The following is a 21792-nucleotide window of genomic DNA, read 5'->3' as shown; positions in this document are numbered from 1 at the left end:
TGTAAGTTGTCCCATGCCTCTGCCTATGGGTCCGGAATACTCAGACTTTACAGGACAGAGACCAAGTCTTGAAAAAAATTACGTAAAACGATGTCACTCTGTAGTCATAGAACTGTATGTAGCCACAGAAATTTGACTGCAAGTCAAAAAAAAAGTTCTTACTGCCTGTTACTGCTGGAGGACTCTCACAGAGCCAAAACAGACCTTGGTCAGAAAAATGAATTATTTTCTGGCTGAGGCATCATCAAGTATTGAATTGACAACCTGGGAAATCCCATCATCTTCAAATTATGTACTAATTTGTACTTGTGTGCTCTCTAAGGACAGTATTAAATTTGCATGGATATGAATGCAGACGTAAATTGTGGACTGTGAGTTTCAAAAGGTGCAGGGAAGCATTTTGTTGGCAGCGTCTTTATTGATGGTGATGCACAGAGCTGAAAGAACCTGGCCAGACTTGCAGACACAGGGGCTAGTAGGGGGAAAATTGGCATGGCATCACCAAGAGGTGATAAATAATGCACTCCACGGTGCCATTTTGCAAGAAACACTTTTCAAAGTGGGACAAACTGTAAAGGTTGTTGGCTAAAATGTGTTTAGAGCATGAGGAAAGATTTCTATCTCTGTCGATTATAAAGTACTGTACAGCAGGGCTGCCTCTCCTTGCCTGCTGGGTTCATAAAAATGCATACTATTTAAAGCTGTTCCACCAAACTCTGTCTCACAGATCAGTCTCCAGAATTTGGAATTTACTTGCCTGGCTGTTTAAACACTGATATTTCAATTCCAGGCAATGCCACGGTTATTACAGGAGCCCCTGAGGAGAAGTGGAGGCAAGCTTTTAACCCCTGACTTCTAGAATAAACCAGGGCTGTCACCATCACTGGTTATACCACACCACAGCGCAGGAAAATCTAAGAAAGCGAGCTCAGGAAACGCTTTATGAAGTGTGACAAAGTGAAGATCCACCAGGGATTTCATTTCAAGTATCATCACTTTTGCATAGGAGATCCAGAGTTAGTTACTTGTTACTCATAGGCATAAGTACACGAACACAAGTGGCACAAACTTTCACCGAGCAAAACAGACCTTGATAGGTCTTCTAATTATTTTTACTGACTTGAGTCAGTTTGATGGTTTCCCCAGTTAAACAAATGAAACAAACCTAGACTACGCTTGCTGCAACATCTTACTGTGGCCTATTTGGGCATCTTGGAATGCAGGAAATTGGGAGGAGTTCTAATAGAGCAAAATTCACATCAATAAATAAGAGAATGCAAAGCAACACTTGCCTGCATTAGAATCATTACTGCCTTCTGTAAAAACATAAATGGGGTATGTAAACATTTAAATATTTCCAATCATAATTCTCTAAAGATTTAAACCACATATGCGCATTTCAACTTATGAAAAAGAAATTCTCTATCTTGGACCAATTTTTATCGTTGCACTTGGCATACAGATTTACATAATCATAATTCTTTAACCAAAATGCTAGTTTCAATTACACCACGATGTGTTTCTGATTTCAATATGCTGGATTTAATGATAGTAGCGATTAATTTATTAATCCATTACACATCAGTTCTACAGCTCAACCAACCTTTTCAAACACAACTTATCATCAATACCTACCAAAATGACTTTTTCAATGTCCTTGGCTGGACACCAATGAAACATCCCTGTAGAGTCATATTTTTTCACATTGGCATCCATATTGTCAATCTGCTCGTTGCCAGGAATTAGCAAGGGGTCGTGCCTGGGGAAAAACAAGTTGAGGACAACATAAGTGGAAAATATTATGAATTATGAATGGAAAGATATCCCAAGAGCTGCATACAAAGAGGGATAAAAGTGAAAAAATGAAATGTATTTACACTTGAACATGCTTTCAATGCGAGCACTTTTAAACAAAAGCTGAAAAGAAAAAAAAGTCAATTTTTCAATTTTGGGTGCGTTTTCAAAGATTTTCTGTACTCTTTCTACACAAATAACCATGTCAAACAGGGCTTTCTGACATCATCACATCCCTAAAAGTTTGTTTGTTTTTTTTTTTTTCTTTCCTGTCCCACCCCTCAAAATAAATATCAACGTTACTGTTAGCATCTGCAATGAAGTAGAAGGGATAGGAACAGAGCCCCATGCTGGCTGACTGGCATAAGTATGGAAAGCCAATTACTTGCTTTTACCACATACAACTTCTGACATGATGCTCTTCGCAGTAAAAGCTTTAACAGGCTGCACTTTAAATATTTTAGCAATTTGCCCAATCATATTTTGCTTTCCCAAACTGAAGCCCTTTAAAGATTCAACAGTATGTCATTTTAGAGTCGACTGACTAACAAATGCCCACATCTGGAATACATGATTTCAATACCAAACAACAATGTCCATTTTCTGTGGCAACTCTACCTGTGATAACCTTCTAACTGCTTTTACAACAAGATTTTAAGCCTCAAAGGAGAAGCAAAGGAAAGACATTTTTATAAACTTGCTCTCCAGCTATTTAGTTATATCTAAGGGCAGACACATCCAGTCCTTTCATTTACATCAGACATTAAGCTAGTACTAAGTGACTCCAACACTCCCAGACGCACCCCTAAGTGATTGCTCTATACAACAGCATTAGAAGAAGGACCGTGTTTACAAGGCACAGGGTAAACTGACCCTAATATCTTAAATTCAAGGAGGGAACAGAGCGTTGTCTGGCAAAAGTACAGTCTTTAGCTTTTTGTCATGAACACTTGAAATATCATGATGCAGAATTGTAACATCTCAAAGAAGGAAGTATTTGCAATGTAGGAATATGCTAACTACTCTGAGACAGCTAGCCAAATTTTAAAGCAGTTTGCTTTTTGAAAGCTGTTCGAGAACATATTAGCTGAACTCTCAAAACTGGAAAGTTTCCTGCTTTTAAAGCACATGAGCTGCAGCCTGTGGTATGAACCTCTCTGCTGCATAGTCTGCTAAGGCAGACTTTGAATACTGTGTATGAGAGAGATGAATTTACCCTGAATAGAGTACAATAAGTTACCATGCTTAAAACAGTTATGCTTGCATGCCTAAGAAAGGTATAATCTCTAATTCCGTCACGGTGATTAACTTGTGTAATTTTATAGCCACTGATTATATATCCATTCAAATCAGTGGAAAATTCTCATTCATTTCACTCAAACAGGGTCAGATCCATGGGAAGTGGCTTAAAAACACTTGAGAAACCAATAATACAACATTCCACTTACACCAGAAATTTCTGATGCTTAAGAAAAAGCAATGCACTACCCGGCCAAGGCATAAGACAGACTTATCTGGAAAAAGGAACACCACGTTTTCAAAGTTTTTTATATTCACTCAACAGAGATACAGTTCAGTGCATTTCACTATCAAGCCGCTGGCAGCAGAGGAGTCTCTGGGGGTCTGCCTGGAGCCTCTGACCCTACTCCAGGTTTAATAACAAAAAACCTTTGCATAAGTGCGCTCCCTCTTTTGTAGGAAGCAGAGGTGGCTTCCCGGTGAAAAAGCTGTACCAATGGGTTCTGTTGTGAGGTTTTGATTGGTGTGGGTTTGTTTTTGTGTGGGGGGGGGGTGGGGGTGGGGGGGTGTTGTGTTTGTTTTGTTTGTTTGTTTGTGTTTTTTTTTAATTTCTAGAAAAATATCTACTGCATTTTCTTACTCCATCCATCAGTGAGCTGCAGCCACGGTAGCTTTGGCTGAGGGCTAACTGTGATGCTGCTCATAGGGCATTCCTTGCTGCTCATAGCGGCTTGTGGTACAGCAAGGTTTGCAACCATGGAGACAATCCCACTGGAAGGTTGCACAAATGTTCAGACAACATTTTGTGGCGCTCTGTCCTTGCTGGTTTTTTCTGATGGGGTATTTTAGCTATGTGTTTCAAAATAAGGAAGTTTTGCCAAATGGTTGGGAATCTTCAGGAGCTTCCACTGAGAAATGGTGGGTTTAGGCTGGTTTTCCCCAAACTGTCACAAGACACTTCTCGACAAGCTTTCCTAGAAGAGCACTGAAACAAAAGCAAAGTTCACTGATCAATTCACCACCTCCTTTCAGAAATCAGATGCTTATAGGAAGGGATTTATTTTTTCCCTCTTTCCCTTCATCAAAGAAACTATAATCAATCAACTGGTAATAAAGGCCACATTCTAATTTTCTAATCAGTGTTTCTTTTCTGCTCTGAGATTTAAAACTAGATAGATTGAAATGAATATTGTAACAGAGCAGTTAATAACAGATACCTGACATCGAATTATGGTTAACTGCCTTGGGGTATAAGGCGATAGTGTGTGAGTGCTTAAAGCCAAGTGTAGGTCTCTTTTGGGTAAGCGCCTCGGATCCTAAAAGGAAATATTCAAAGTAGCTCGTGCCAAAGATTTATTAGACATTTACCTCAATACTATATTTTCTAGTTATCTCAGGTTTAAACAGACAGCATGATATGGAAGGGATGAAGAATGAGAATCATCAGATATAACCCCCTACTGAAGTTTTAGGTAACAAATTGTGATTCAAAACCAAAAAAAAAGGTGTTTATTTTTTCAAAATCAATACATGCACTTATTTGCAATATGATAAACTGTTTGGATCCTGTGCTTCACTGCTCAGAGTACAGCAAGTGGGAGCCTTAAAAGAAGCAGATGGTATGGGACACAAGAAAGTATGCTAACAGATACTATTGTACTACTTTTACTCTAGCTGAATGAATTATTGCCCGAGAAGGAAACCGTGATAAGACTAACAATGCTTTGTGTTTCGGAATCTGTGTTTTTTTACATAAAAGTTTGTTTTTCAGATTTAAATCTTCTGTGCTAAGCTATTATTTTAATCTCTCTTTAATGAATGTTTTTTCATTCTCAGTAGAGCAATCCCTGAAGATGTCTATGAGGGTTGAAGACTGTTTACTACTAAAGTCCAACTTTGTCCTCAAATGTTAGAAGATACACCGCCTTATGTACTTCAAAATGGAATTGATCTTCGGACTTTTTGTTTTAAATAAAAAAAATGGTCATTTTATTAAGTAATAAAGTAACCAAATAGCATTACTACTTTGGACATATACACGCTCACTAATCTGATGATCTAAACCTGTTTTGCAAATAGTAAAAAGTAATTAAGACAGACACACAGAGGGCAAGGCTGTCAAATCTGCCTAAGGGGTTTGGACACCCTCTTCCCATTAAAATGTATATTACAGAAAACACTACAGTTGTTGCCCTTGCAGCCAAATCATGGGGTGAACGTTTCTCAAGCCTCTCTGCCCCCCTCACCCATGACGATGGCTCTGTCAAGCCATGCCTGAGTCACACTGGCAGGTCACTGTGGAAATGCTTGTATGAGCGCTTCAGCTATTGTGTTCTCCAGGGCTGTGAAGTCATCTGCTTGAAAAATCCCAACTACAGGAAGAAAACCACCTTTTATCAATTAAAATCCATAGCCTTTAATTGCAATGTCGGCTTTTATGGCTTGCAATGACAAAAGCATTTGGTCATTCCAGCTAGGAAAAGACAAGGATGTATAGCATGCATGGGAGAAAAGGAGCAAAAGTTACATTTCCCTCATCCATAACCCCAGTTTAAAAATAGCTTCTCTGGTTCTTATGGCAGATATTATGTACACATGACTTGAAGAGCAAAAGACCATCTTTTCAAGGTTTTTGAAGAGCACATAATGCCTCTTATGAGCAATTAAACTTGAAAAGGACGCTAAATGCCATGCTACAGCTGCAACCCCAGAAAGCCTGCCTGGAAGACAACAGCCTAAAGCAAAACCGTAAATCCCACTTCCAGCAAACCTATTGCGAGGAAGCCAACACTACACGTTCCAAATAGCACTGCTCTCCTAGCACACGTTTGTAACTACTGCAAACTTATTTCCTTGGAGGTTTTGAGCCTGGAACTTCTGAGTAATGACCGGGGATGGACAGAACTGAAAAGACCACTGGGGCCAAATGGCTGCCCCATTAAATGACTACTGTTTAGCATACCCTTGTGTGCTGGCATGGTTGTCTTAATGTCTTGCTATCATTCATGTGCAACCAAACATCAGAGCACATAACCTCTCTGATGTGCAGCAGAACTGCTCTGTATAGCTGAATACTGGGAACAATACTCTATGACTAGCGGGGACCCCAGCGCTGCATGGAAATAAACTGCAATCTGTTAGTCTTTGCACATCAGCAAAACAATGTCTCGGCTACTTTTTATTCTGCCCTCCTTATATCAATGCAATGGCAAAACACCCCTGGGAACAACACAACTGGTCTTTAACCTGTATCTGGTAATGTTGGCAATTATGCCTTTCTCAGGGAGATACGACATATCTGGATGCTGCCCACCAAAAGATGGTTAGCCGTCTGCTGCTCCAGATCCAGGGTCTTAAAACTCACCTTGCACCTGGACCAAGGATTCTGAGCTTTCCTACCCGACATAGGTGGCTGCATGCTCACGAGTGTATACGCACACGCTGAATTTTAGTGGGAAGGAGTGGGCTTGCCAAAGGTAAGATAGGGATTGAGGGCACACTGGAGAATGTCTCGTGCCTTTGAAATTTCTCCTACAAATACCTTAACAAACCATGGCAATTAACATGCTGTTAGTGTTAGATACGTGCAGCCAGTGCAGGTGCTAATAATTCAAAAAGCATTTAGAGCTTTTACACCCTGGCTGAATATTTCATGATGCGCTGCATGTTTCGCTATTTACTCAGTGGGCCTCTGTCACTTCAATCTTCTCTGACTGCTTTGACTGGTGCTATAAAGCTCAACCAAGATAGAGTGACGGCTTGTCACCGGCAAACTCCACTGACTGCAGCAGCTCGCTGGGACTAGCTGTGAAGGTTGTCACGACATTCTGATGGAATCCAGCAAATGTTTTGTGACTAATACACCCAACATTTGTCGGCTACCATTAGCCATTCCCTGTGACCCTCTGTGGTCTGTGTGGATGGCATTAAGTTGTAATGAGAATTTGTTGCCTACGTGTGTTAGGCTAATGACACTCTCTTACTGATCTTTCCTTTCACAGGTTAATCAGGAATGAAATTTGTAAGGATTCAGTGCCCAGATGCACTGGGCTTCAGAGAAGACAACCCAGTGTGACAAGAGAAAGAAAACCTGCAGTTTACTCTTAAATGCTTTCACTGTCATATTCAGAAGCTGCCCCAATATTGGTTACAACCTCACACTGCCTGACCTCTCCCCTAAATCTTCAAAGAACCACCTATCTAACATAGTGGTTGGTACCCAGCGCTCCGTGCTAGCTTACGGGCTGAATGACAGCGCTAAGAATCCCAACAATTCTCCTTCCTTCCCTCTTGCTCTGCCCAGACGCCACTGAAGTTTTTTTATCCTCAAAAGCCTTGCTGAAGAGTTCACGTTAATTTATCAAGACTACCAAGGACAGTGAGATAGAGCTGTTTACCATAGGAATCTTGCTCATTAAAGTATCTTGATACCTCAGGACATGATCAGAATATGCTTCTGAAGGATGAACCCTCTCACAAAATGGTTAACTTCTAGACTTTTATGTGAGCAATTTAATGAGGGGGAGACAAGGCACGCAGCCAATGTGTCTTCTGGTTTTAATATTTCCCATTTATATCTCCTCAAGCTGCAGAACCAGCAATCTTTGAGGGGTAGGAGAACGTACCTGAAAAAAAATAACTTTTCATTTGGAAAAAAAAAAATAAACCCACGGTTAAGTGGCATCATAAAATATAGGAGTGTTTTTTGCCACTTAAATGAAGTGTGTAGCCTTTATACCTTAAGATAAAAGCTACCACTCTCGCAAGTCAAAGTTTATAAGAATACATTATTTTCTTTAAAACCCAGTTTAAAGCTAAAGAGTTTTTTCTTTCCACTGCCTTGATCTGAGTGGATCTTCTGCTACCCTGAACTTTATTAAAAAGCCAGTTGATTTTTGCTGCTGCAAAACTCTCCTTTTCTTTCCTGACACAGCTCTCTCATCTCAAAAATACTTCTGCAAGATTCCACAGTACTCTAAAAATAAATAAATAAATAGATAAATGAACATATACGTCCGATACTGTTCTTACTCCCATGGTTTGTAACACAGCTACTGATGGTAGCAACAGTCGTGGGGCTAACATATACCACCTCCTAGTATCCAAACCATTTCATTCCATTACCTTGTTAAAACCAGGTCTAAGATAACACACCGATTACTGAGTTACTTCTGTTGCTCGTGTTTGTTGCAGTGAACTTGTAGAACAGAACCAGGAAGGGAGATGTGCTATTAAATACCTGTTGTGTCGCAGATTAGTTATCGCTGCTTAACTAGCACTGCATAAACTTAACCTCATAAACCCTTAACAAAGGACGTAAATTTTTAGACTACATGATGGAATTCTCCAAGGCTGAGGGACATAAATATAAACATTTGTTACGGCTAATCAGTGAGCTTCCACCTCTTCAGACCTTACCTTCATGCTTGGTTTAGCGGAGTCATGGAAAATGATCAGATTGAACTTATTTTACCAGTTTTTGCTTGAGAAATGTTCCCCCCTAGACCTCCCACCCATTGGTTTTGATTTTTTGCTGGTCCCTATGAGAAAGCTCACAGTTTCAGCTCACGGAAGGGCAGCACTGGCAGGGGCAAGATAAATTCATCCTGAATGGCACTAGCAAAAACACATGTGTACATTTGAGTGCATGTAGCTGCATGGGCAGAGGAGGAGATAAATGTGCACAGCCATTGTTCATCTACTTAGCATCCTATATCCAACTTCAGGAAAAAAGACAGGAGGTTTCCCCCTGAACTTCAGATAAATAATCTCATTAGGCTTCTGGAAAGGTATGCCAAAAAGCTCACTTTTTTCCGTGTCACTTAGCTGGGTCTTGACAGTCTTTGAGCAAGTTTTATGGTTTGGTTGGGAATTATTTTAGATCCTTGATCAAGAACAATCCTCAGGCTTACGAAATTCTCCTTGGCAACACACTGGAAACCCAGTGTCCTCTGATGCCTCTGATTCTTATGTGATCAGGGACACTAATGATAATGACCCTTTGCTGAGTATGCTACTTGTCTAGAGGCCTATGTCAACTACACCACTACATTCAGAGTGGACAGGGACAAACTATTTGTTTGCCTTTCAGGCCCCTTGGGCCCTGTCACATGCTATTTGTTCTTGCATTAAGAGGTACTTTGACTCAGCTGGGCTGACATTTCCTTCAAGTCAGTGTATTCCACTCATGCAGTAGCAGCTACCAAAGCATTAACTGCAGACTTGAGCCCCAGAAACAATCCTTTTAAGTGGCTTTTTTGATTCATATCCAGGGATTTTCACATTTTTACTGGTCATTCTGGAATCCAAAATGACACATTTTTCTTTTTAAAACTAGCTTTGCTATTTGATATCTGGGCAACATAGCCTCCTCATATTTAACGTGGCTGTTCATCAATAACATGCATCAAAACCTCTGACTCTGAGGTGATGAACAGGTGACTTGATATCACTGCATGACACCAGAGGCATCAACTGGCTCTACTTTCCTTCTCCATCTCATGAAGAAGGAGGCCTGATCTGTGATTACTCTGCTGCTTAGAGCCTGCCTTCCTTTACCTTCCACTGCCTATTTGAATTTTACTTTTTATTGTAATAGGATGTCCTGGTGTTCATGTCTCCACAGGAGAAGTGCCCGTTCTTTCCTGTCAGAGTTTATTCTGAAATTATACCCATGGTTCTTGTGAGTTAAATGGGACAGACTTCTGTTGATGTAAAACAGATCGAAATAACCATGACAATGCAGAGTATTTTTCTAGTTAAGTTGCATTTGTAGCTCTAGCTGGAATTTGAAGGATTTGTTTCTGATTGATTAGACCCTTCCACTGCTGCACCAGTGTGAGTCTGCTCGTGTCATCTGATGCGATGCAGGACTCAGAACGGTGACTTCCTAAACGTGAATCCCGACCGTTTGTGACGTATACAAAGAATGTTTGTATGCCTACCATCTAGTTATTTAGGTTAGCAATTTATTGGCGTTTAGAGACAATAACGTCAAAAAGATGTCTTTCCCTGTCTACCTGGATCATTATTAGGTAATGTAGCTTTCTCCTTGTGCGTGAGAAAATCTCAGAACTGCCCACTTTCTGAGCAGGTCTGAATAAGCACCTGTCAGACCTCTTGCCGTGATGTCCCAGGGAGTACCTATGGTATTGCTTATGTCCTCGGTTCTACTACAGTTACAGCAGAAGTCATAAAGCTTTATCTCATGGCACAACACCCTCTTCCCTGACTTGCCCCAACCCCTGCGGAAATCTAAAATCTACACAGCGTCTTCAACATTGTCTTAACTGTAGAGCTGCTCAGAATGGGATTCTGAAGTCACGACTCTGATTACAATTTATAACTGACCTTTACACGTATTCCTCCTCCACATGCTCCAGCCTTCTTGTCCCCCAGGCCCCCTCTAGATCCCAGACTACAGCTGAGGAAAAAAAGTCCGCACAGTCACCAGCTGTTTCTGTGGGAGGGACGGGGGTGAAGCTGGCTTTGAAAAGGAGCTTTTAAAGTAAATTTAGGAAAAACATTGCAAAGATAAATATCAGCTACAGACATGACAGTGCTTTAGCTGATTTACCTCTGGTGTACTTTCAGCTGACATACAGTAAAGATTTCTGGGCAGGAAAGCAAGTACCTGTCACTTTAGGTAATTTACGAGGAAACAAAGCAGCAGATAATACAGCCCACCTTTGTTTCTCGGGAAGGAGGAGAGTGTTTGGCCATCGCACACAAAGCTTAGCAGAGTCCTCTTCTGCTTCCATCCACGTTGCCTTATTTTGCACCTTGAACCAAAGCTAAGGCAGTGTGGATAAAGGGTCAGGCAAGGAGGCGGTTGGGTCCGGGGAGAGGCTGAGGGTGCCAACACAGGGCTGGTGAATAAATTTAGCAGCAAGGGAGGAAGGAAACAATGTCTGGATGTGGAAGCCTGGCAAGTTCTCCACTCACTGCTCGACCTGTGTTTAGCAATTCTGATGTGCTACTGAGCAGACAGCTCAGGCTCAGGACGACTACTCTCCCTCAGTCCCTCTTCAGCAGGCAATGAAAGCAGGCTCTACTTTGAAAATCTTCCCCCATCATGCAAACTGACACAGGCATGCTTTTCAAAAACCCACAGCCAATCTGTTGATCATTACTTATTTACAAAGGCCTTCGGGCAGAAAGTCCTGTAAAAACCATACTTGATACGGTATACACTAGCTTTTTCTGCTTGTGGAAAAAAGTACCCCTAAGGCTACCTCAAACCATCACTTTCTATTGCACATAAAATGTACCGTGTAACACTAAAGTATTTAATATATATGGTATAATATATCTACAGGAAAGGCATTTGTGTAGAAGTATGTTACCCTGTATTTGGTAATTTGATGTTTTGCTGAAGGCTATGACTTGAAAAAGCCTGCACCTAGTACAGAGGACCTGTCATCTCAGTACCCAAGAGCCAATAGAATAAAGAAGTACCCTTAAGCAGCAAAACTTTGACACAGCTTTGAAGCATATGAAAACAGTATAACTCCCCAGAATTATTATTACTCAAGATCAAAGAAATGAGGCATACTTTACATAGCAAACAGGGACAGTGTGTTCAGCTCCAAATGTTTCAGCTCTTTCTCTCTCTCTCCCTCTCTTTTTATTTCTACTTCCCCAAAATTAGGATTTGAGGGCGGGGGGGGGGAATCTCCCACATGTTTAAACTTGAAGTGGTTAAAACCATTAGCACCAGATAAGACGACTGTCCAAAGGTAAGTAAATTGAAAATGATGCTAGCATGACAACTGGCACCATAAAAATGAGAAGCTTGCCAGTATGTTCGTTTTATTCTTCCTCATAAACTGTAAACAAGCATGTAAATCAGTGTCATATGGGCAAGGCTGAGCTAAGGGGAAGGCAGAGAACTTTTAATGATACATTTAACAGAAATAGATGGTCAATAGGGGAAAAAAAAAAAGCCACAGCTGGGTGCATTTTCCTCTGCGAATCAATCTCACTTTTGGTTCTGTAGCTGAAACAGAGATGAAGATGACCTGTAGAACTTATGTCCTTGAATATGCCCTGTATTGCAGTAACAATAAACAAATATGGATGCTTCTGGAAATGGCCAAAGAAAATTCCAGTCTACTGACTGAAATACAAAGAGGAATATTGCCTAGGTGTATCCAGAATTCTTACAGGAATGAAAGCATTGTCAACAATAAAAGCAATGTCATGAGTGACATTATATACAGAAAGACCTATATATTAATTTTTTTTTTCACTTAACCTTTGTGACTGCAGAGCAATTACAGTTACAAGTACACCCAAACTGCATGACTCTGTTTATATATGTAAATGAGTTTACATTTTTCTCTGTGTGTGCATATCTCTCTATCTATTTATCTATCTATGCAGTGGGAAATCTCTGCTATGGTATTTAGTTCTGGGTACAATTATGGACTGAGGTTCTACGCTGGCTACTTTAGATATGCAAAACCAGAGCAGGAACAGCCTCCTTGCAGAAAAATCCATGTCTCTGACCTGATCCTGTTCTGACTGACTTGAGAAAGCAAAGGGTGAAGCGCAGCGAGACAGAATGCAGGTGCCCTATTATTTTAATAGATTCCAATTTCGTGTTGCAGTTCTAGTTTTAACGAATCTCTTAGAGGTAATTTGTCCTAGGCAAGGAAACTACCTAGTTATACAAAGGCATACCGGTGTAAAATAATGTACACATAGCAACAGGGGAAAAATATCACTAACACGATGATGTTTTCATCACCCACTTTTAAAGTATATACTATACCCTCTTAAAAATCCCTGTATTTCATAATTAATGTGCTTTTAGCCTGACTAAAACAGCATTAGTTTTGAACTTTGCTTTGGCAAGTACATAGATTATTAGACTTTTTTATCAGTCTAAATCAATTAACAGAAATTTGATTTCAATCGACAGGATAAAAGGAAGGTAATATTCAGGTTCATTTTTGATTGTGATGATACATCTCACATATGGCCTTAAGTACAGAAAATAGTACTCCGAGGGAATCCAACAAAAAGAGAATTGCCGGAGGCAAACTAACCACACGAGTTCCCCTGATTGGTTCCCGCTATCATTAGTGCCACTGCTGTTTAAGAACTACACACGGACAGGACAGGGTGACAGCTCAGACTTTAAAGCCTATGTATTTTTCAAACAGCTTTTCAAACTGTTTTTTTATGACAGAATTTTTTTCAGCTCTATCATTAACTGCTGACAAGCTGACAGAATAAATACTTCAGCCTTTCAGAAACCATCTAACAATCTTTTTTTTTTTTTTTCTCCCCACCCCCTCCCCTTATTTTTGATGGGGGGTGGGGGGGGGAGGAGAAGAGGAAGGAAGGAAGGAGATGAAGATATGAGCTTCTCGCAGTCTTACCTCATCAGTTTGGGTGAGGAGTTGGGTGAATTTCGCATGCCTCCGTTTCGCTGCTTTTTTTTGGGTGATAATGTCGAGGGCTGCTCATCTTCAACTGGAAATATAAGGAACTCATGAGATTAAGTACTGCTCGAAGTGCAATATGAAATACAAGTGAAGTAGCAAAGAACACACACTCTATGTCCATTCACGCACTGATACTTCACTGCTAACATAAGCCCAACAGTAATAAAAATCAAATACATGTTAGTCAAAGAGATTGGTTTGAAGGAGAAGCAGGGAAGAATACCAGGGTTTTGAACACAGGCGTTCAAATTGGTTTCATACTTCAAAAACAAAGGGGGGCGGGGGGGATGACCACATTCGGGTTATTCTTAAGAGTTATTTTCAGTTAATCTGCGCTACAGAAAAGTAGAATTAGTGCTCTGCTATATTCCCAGAAAGATAAAGTACTATTTGCAATACCAACATAACAGCTGCCAGCCTGCTTTTGCTAATGAACCAGACACCAGTTGGTTCTTGCTTCTCACATGCCAAACAACAGAGTCTTCATGAAGAGATGTAAAATATTCAATGCCTTGATGTTCAATGATTCAGTTAGTCGGGAATGTGAACGCAGCCTGCCATTGTGCACGGATCTCCAGCACAAGTCAGACCTCGTCGCTCTACCCTTCTCACAGAAGCCAGTTTTAACAGGAGTGAACAGAATGAGGTTGAATGGAAGTGGGGAGACAATACCTGTATAACAGAGTATGCATGAGTTATGCAATCTTTTAATGAGGATGAGGTGCATTTTCAATGACAGATCAATTTCCAGATGTAAAATCACTTATGGTTTTGCCAATCGTAAACTACTCTTGGATAACCTATGTCACAATAAGTATTGCTTAAGAAATGCAGCTTCCTAACAAGTCATCTATAAGAATTTACCATCACCTGTTTCAGGATTGGTACTGCGCTTGATAACCTGCGCATGAGGTTTACATGTGCTATCAAAGGGAATTTTCTTATGCCTGCTTTCTAAAAATCATACTGATGCTGAATTATTCTAATATAAAGAAGGAAAAGTTCACTTTTTTCCCTATCCTATTGTTAACGGAAAAATTAACTAGAAGATAATATAACTGATGCCTAGGAAGCTGTTACTTTAAAGTTAAAAGGAAAGAGATTAGTAGCCATAGTAGTAGCTATATTAAAAGAGCTTAACACACATTAGCAGTGCACAAGCAGAGGCTGGAAAAAAAAATAAAAATCTAGTTGCCATGAGCCCTGCAGAAACAAACCCAAAACCTGGGTATATGTCACCTACCCTAGACTTATCTAGCAAGAACTTCAGTAATATCCTTCTGCTATATCCCTCCTCAACACCATTTTATTACAGACTGCACCCTAGCCTGTCATGTCTGTTTGCCCAAGTCTGCTGTGGAACTTCATTTTGCTTGGTCGAGACCAAAGGAGTGGCCCTTGAAAAGACAGATGTGGTATCTTCTTAAATGACCTGGCACCACCTGACACAGCAAGGGCATCAAAACAAAAGTAAGCATTGCAAAAGCAAAACAGGCCAAAAAAAAAAAGAAAAAGCTAACCCCAAAATAAATGCCCCAAAGAGTAGTGTAAAAGGTAATAAATCAGAGCACCAACTGACACTGGTAATAACTTAATTCACTAACTTATCTTTCTTTTCTTCTTGGGCAGCATCCTCAAAGCCAAAGCCACTTCCTTCTCATTAGATTTTTCTTCCCCCCCCCCCCCCCCCAAGTCAGTCCTATGGTGGAAATGCTTATTGATGATTAGTCAAGTACCATTCTTTGTTTATCTGAGTGATAAATAAGCCCATAGAAAATTCTCAAAAAATATACAAATTGAAATTTTCTTTCTGTGATAGTTTGTTTGGATTAAACTAGATCACTTCAATATTTAGCAATTTGTAACGTGAAGCGAATATGCACAGAATCACTTTGTTAGTAATACCTTTATATTTCTAATTATAACGAAGTGCAAGTGTTTGTGCATTTCAGAACACCCTCTGCAAACCACTCTCTTGGAAATGGCCTAGTGTTGTCTTAAACTTGTCTATCACAAAGTTATTTGCGTGCTATTCCACACAGACAATAGGTTGCTTTCAAGACATACACTGTGCTCTTGTTCTTTATAGGATATAAATATTCAGTTTCAATCTGATGACTCCACCATTTAAAAGATCAAAGGAACAATAACAACGCAAAACGATCCTTCCAAAAACCAGCTACAAGTCCTATGTTTTGCTCTCTTGGTACTAAAAATTCTAAATTTCACTTAATTTCATCTGCTACCATGGGGTTACAGAATGTTTGTCAAGACTTTCAGCATTGTACCGTAAGTGTATTGTTATCCTATTTTAACAGTTTAAGGAAGATATATAGCCCCAAGGACCATGTGCAAAATCTTGCATTAACGCAAGTCAACTGTAGATCATGTTATAGCTGCAAATATTTCCATGAACAATAGAAAACACTGTTAAGCCAGAGTATTTTCCACATTTTGAGCGAGCTAATAAGACTCCAGTCTGATCCTTTCAAATACTGAAAGTTACTACAATAAGGATCTTTTGTACTATATGGTCCAACATTTGTGTTCTCCAGTGCTGCCAGGTGACGCTACCCTGCCATCCAATTCAAAACCAAAGTCTTAGTAATCATCCACAATAACCATGTCTAGACCTAGATTTCTAGCAGCCTGCCCTTATTTTTGGTACCGCATCTACAATAACTAAGCTCCCTCTTTTGGTATGCTCTTGTCGTATTCAAACTATGCTACTGTCACCAACTGCCTGGGAAGTTCAAGGTTAATGTGGCTCACTAGTTAATACCTGTTAGCAAAGCATTCCGAGGGATCTCGTGTTGTTGCTAAAGCAATGCCTTGCTGAAGCAAGGATGCAATTTATTCTCATTGCGGCAATGAAAGGTGATCTATCTTAATCATATCACATCCAGACAAGATTTTGTTTTTCAATGAAACCTGTGTGCAGAGTTTACAGGGCGTCTGCAGCATAGAAACGCAGCCCCATAAGAGTGGGGGAAGGGAATACATGAAGCTGAAATATTTGAATGGTATATAATGGACACCACTACCTATGGCTTGGTTCCCTAAAGTGTTGCCCTGCTACCTCACAAGTGGCTTCTCAGTAGTCATCAGGATATAGAACATATTTAATTATTATCTTTCAGATGCTCTTATCAACGTCCTGAATATTTAAAGAAATAGATCCAGCAAAATTTTTAGTAAAGCCATAAAAAAACATTTTAGTTTCATGGTTCCTGTGTCTGCATTAATTTAAAAGGGAGTCTTACATTTACTTGCTCTTATGAAAGACACCCATATCTGAATTGTGGGCTGTGATACATAACTCTGCTCTGACGTATGATTGACCTAGTGCTTTTGTTAATGACAATGAGTCCCCAGTTTTAGTTATTTTTAATATCTTTATGCTACAGCGTTTGTATTAAAGCACACTCATATTACATTATGCAGCCTTTCTATACCAGCTTTCATAAAAATTGCAAATAAGTTTAAAGAACTGGACACAGAATTTTACAGAATCAGACCTCGATCCATCCTGTGAGTCCTTACAAAACTCAAGAGCTTGCTGCACACCCCTAAGTATAACGCTTAATGTGCTGTTGTAACAACCAGTGCTCGCTTGTCTAATCGCAGAGAATCTTAACAGTTTTGCAGTTCAGGAAGACTCAGTGCTAGAAAAATGTCAGAGGAGTCTAATGAGGCTTCAGATGCTCCGGTTTATGTTGGAGTTTAATTTGAAGTTACACTGATATTTTAACATGTTTGATTATTCTTGAGTAAAGAGGATTCATTATTTCAATGACATAACCTCCAGACAATGTTCCATGAATTGATTTAAGATGTGCTGGTAATTTTAAGAGCCTTAATGTGGAGCTGAACATCTGTAACAACATATTACTTGACTTTTATCCTCATTCCATTTCTTAAGCAAAATAAAGGGAATGTCTTTCAGAAACAGTGGACAAGTTTGTAACTTTTTTCTTTGTAATTTTGTTACTATTTTTTAAATAAATTTGTCTCCTTCACTGCCTCGCTGAGGTCACTACCAGAAGAGAAACTGTTTTGTAGAACCCAAAAAGAGCTGGAATTTGAAAAAACACCTATGCTACCAAACATCCCGTGAACTGGAATACCTGGTAAACTCATTCTGCCTAGCACGTAAACGCTTCTGAGCAAATAAACCATATGAAAGGTAAAGCACAAACCACCCAGAAACATTAGTTGACTAGCTATCTCGATTAACGTATTAATCACCACATCTGGAGAAACCCACATCTGTAAGCACTTAACAGAGCATTAGTAATGTCATAGTCACATTGAACACAGACTGCAAAACCATGCACAAACCAATCTGTATTGCTTTATGCATCCAACTACGGGGCTACCTACGGAGATCTTGGTTCAACCCGGGCTTTTGGGAGTGGTAGCGGTATTTTACAGGCAAGCTGAGTGCCCTTTGCAATCTACAGTATGTAGATTTTCCTTGTTCAACAGAACTCAGTAAGTTAAGGTGCAGCAGCGAGGGGTTGTTGGGTAGGAAGAGGCTCCCTTTACGGTTATTAACAAGTGGAACAGGTTCCGGGATTCCTTCAGTGGACTTGGCACCAACCAGTGCATTAGTACTTGCATTCTTGAATTGATATGAACATTTTGTGTAACTTGATCTAGCTGCATTCTTTACTTCTAAATAATAAGAAAAAATTTAAATTAATGTCTTTGTATTAAAAATTATTTCAAACCACAGGCATGAATCAATTTTGCTATTATGTGGAATTACAGACTTTAAAGCTTAAAGTATCAGTTTCTACAGCTGAAATAAAGGTTTATACCTGCAGCTTTCTTAAGTTTTTTTCTAAAAATGGCTTTTTATAAAAGAATACTTATAAAAGGATTATTCCACAATATTATCATCTTTAAGCAATAATCCCATCCTAGGGTAAGTGTGTCTGAGGCAACACTTATTTCCCACATGTTGATAAAGGCTCTGAGATTTACTAGCTGTGAAAGATGTTTATTCCTTTGAATCTACTGAAAATGACAGGGGAGGTAGAGCACTCTGCTGCTATTAAAATAAATAAGGAATCATAGCAAAAACAAAGGTCAAAACTTCAAAATTGTGTAAGCACACTTATGGAATTAAACTGATTTTTAGGAACCTACACAAAAGGCTGGGCATTCAGAGGTGCTGACTACTATAAATTTCAGGAGGTTGCACATAGCCCATCTGAAAGGAAAATGAAGAAATCTAATTCCTAAATACAGACTTGGCTTGAAAATGTGGTTCTTAGTCTTCCATTTCTCATATATCGAAGCTAATTAAAGAAAACCCCCATATGAACACCTCTAACGAATGCCATCCCCCATAAAAGACAATAAAATGTTTTTCTAGTGAAAATATGCAGTAATGATTGGCTAATGCTTGTTTAATTCTGAAATAGTAGTCTTTTAGAGAACAAGGTATATTGCGGAGCCACTAAGATGTCATATTCTGTTACGTAATATGAGGTGAGGAGGTGAGGTACGGAGCAGCCTGTGGACTGATAATCTTGCAGCATTATTTCCATGTGTTTCAACAGTCCTAAAGTTTCCATGGAGAACTTTGACCAGACAATACCTTCAAATTATTTGAGGAGGTTAGCATGTATTTTGGCATCTTTGTCTAGTTTACCATCAGCTAGAAACACTACCTGAGAAAGGGAAAGACACATAAATAGCGTCCACACCTGCCATTTGTGTTCAAGTGCAAAATCTGTCTCCCTCTCATTTGAACACATTTTACCAGGTCCAACTATTTTGTGACAAAGTAGCCATTCCCATTCAATGCTCTCTGAATTGACGGCTCGCTACGGCTCTGACCGAGGTGGACAGAATAATCGCTGAGAACAGAACCAGTCTAACTCATGGTGTTATTCTGCTCATCACTAAGAGTAGTAACATTTAAAGTATAATAATAATAATAGACACTCGTTAGAGTTCACAAAGATTTTAAATCATCGGAGGGTAGCATGTATCTTTCCTCAGCAAAACTGCCAAAAAAAAAGCTCTGTATCATACTGGATACAGTACTTGAAAATTATCAATCTTACCTCAGTTATAAGGGTTTTGTCGTATCTTGTACTTCCATCTTTGATATCCCTCCAGTACAACAATTTTCAGATGATAAAATATATCTGCAGAGACCTATCTCCCTACGCAAGCCACTGGTCAAGCGTATATTTGAACACTTTGAAATGCACCAACTCAGTTCCATTTTTAAACTACAGGCAGTAATACTGGAAATAATCTTTATAAAACCACCTGCCTACAACAAAGTATCTTCACATACAATGAAAGAAGACCAAAATATATTAATAATACATATCCACCCTCCTCTGACCAAGTTTAAGAAACATCATAATATTTTTACAGTCTCTTCTGGAGATCAGTAAGTGATGGTTTCAGACACCAGACCTGACTATTAAGCACTAAACTTCTATAACAGTATGGTTTATGGCATATTCCATGCAGACATAAGCAAGCTTTCCCAAGATTTTGTGCTTGCAGTGCCACAGCATGAGCCAGAACTAAAATACCTTGTCTTTCAGTATGGCTAACAGCTTGAGCTTGGCATCGTACTTAATAGCATCACATGATCTTGTTCAGCATGAAGGCAGGCTGAGCTGCTTAAAACGTATCCTACTTCCCCTTATTTCCAGCAGCGTGGGTAAGTACTACCATGGAAAATCAAAACATTAAACAAAGGGAACAACAGAGCTGCCATTTTTTTGTCAAATTATTCCAGATTTCAAAGTTCCAACTACCAGTTTCATCCCATGAACTCTAACCTCCTGCCCCTGACAAGAGCTCAGCTGCCTCAGATGAAAATGGAAGAAGCCCCACACTGGATGACTATGAAATACCTTGTCCATAGGACAAGCTTTTTTTCTGACTCCAACAGTTTATGGCTTGGGTCTTTTTACTCGGTTTTGAAAAGCAAGGACTACAGTATAATAGCTGAACAACCTATCTTTGGTAGAGATGATTATCTTTCTCCGTTCCTCTAATACAATTACATATTTTCTGCCTTAGAAGAGTAAAACTGGTTATTTTTCATCTAAATAGCCTGTCAAGTTGTACATGCCCACTGTGCCACAAACACAAGCCTGTCAGGATACACATGGGGCGCCCAGTGCAAGCACAGAGGTGCAATTTTGAACACAAGGTATTACTGTGCTTTCAGATTAAGCACTATTACACAACTAAGTGAGAAACACCGTCACTTCTGAAGATACATACTATAATGTGCGGAATCCAAACCACATTTTTTCTAGAATCCTGTTGTTTAGCAAGGGCAGGTTTTTTTATTACAAATTTCTTTAAATAATCTGATTGGGTGCTTGCACCACTATGTGGGCTGATTTCCATAGAAAACATACTTGGGAAACAAAGATTGCTGTGAATTATATGGAACTAAATACATCCTCACGTACTGTCTCTGCCTCAGTAGGTTTGGCAACCAAACCGTCAGGACTGGGGTAATTTGGTGCACCACTGTGCAACGTCAAACCACGATCTCCAAATCCACAAGGGTTCTCTTCCAAGTATGTGATGAGTTCAGCACCAGCAAGTCTACTAAAACAGAATTATTCGCTAGTCGTGGATAAGTTTCTTTTCATCTAATATGACACATGCCTTTATCCTCAATGCACGTGGTCACTAGACGAGTGTGCTGCTTGCATTCTTTATTCTGCCAAAGTTCATTAGAACTATTCGGGAGACTTGTGATGTATCCATAAGGCATTATTATTAACTAAGAACAGACACACTTACTGGTCATTTCGAGAGCAAATTTTGAATAACTTTTGGAGAACAGCAAGCAACAAGGAAGAGGATAGGAGTAGAGTGAGAAATTCCCTGTTTTCTGTAGTATTTCCTAATTGCACCCTGAGTGAACACTACCTGCTTTTGGAAAATGCTGTGCAGAACTTGCCCCAGAAACCTGTCAACATCAGACAGATACAAAACAAGGTCTACAAAACGTGAGCTATGAATGCAATTTATGTAAAAGTATTTTGAAGCTGCAAGCATTCCTGTTCCTTCCCCCCACTCTCATGAACTCCCTTTCAAGCTCAGTGAATATACACTTGCCTACAGACTGCATTAGGGAATCATGCCTGTTTCTATTTCTATACGTTTTATTTATTATAATGAAGATAATTTGAAATGCAATCTGCAACTCCCTGAACATTTTTAAAACAACCAACGTAGTTAATCTAATGCCTATGGCAATCTCTATTTATTCTTTGTGAGCCTACACTTGCCATAACTTAAA

At 39.6% G+C, this 21792-nt stretch overlaps 1 protein-coding gene across 26 annotated transcripts in view; it reads right to left on the bottom strand.

The window, feature by feature from the left end:
- The window catches only part of KCNMA1 (potassium calcium-activated channel subfamily M alpha 1), a 505618-nt gene that overhangs the window by 58089 nt on the left and 425737 nt on the right, over positions 1–21792 (bottom strand). For all 26 annotated transcript variants that reach the window (XM_056351515.1, XM_056351517.1, XM_056351514.1 and 23 more), the window contains 2 exons: positions 13422–13515; positions 1636–1759 (listed from right to left, as the gene is read on the bottom strand). In XM_056351515.1, the coding sequence (XP_056207490.1) occupies positions 1636–1759; positions 13422–13515 (218 nt within the window). The remainder of the gene's footprint in view (positions 1–1635; positions 1760–13421; positions 13516–21792) is intronic.

Source organism: Falco biarmicus, chromosome 9 (assembly GCF_023638135.1).
Source record: "Falco biarmicus isolate bFalBia1 chromosome 9, bFalBia1.pri, whole genome shotgun sequence".
Taxonomy (NCBI): Eukaryota; Metazoa; Chordata; class Aves; order Falconiformes; family Falconidae; genus Falco; species Falco biarmicus.
The sequence above is the reverse complement of the archived record's forward strand: the minus strand, read 5'-3'. Positions and strand labels throughout refer to the sequence as shown.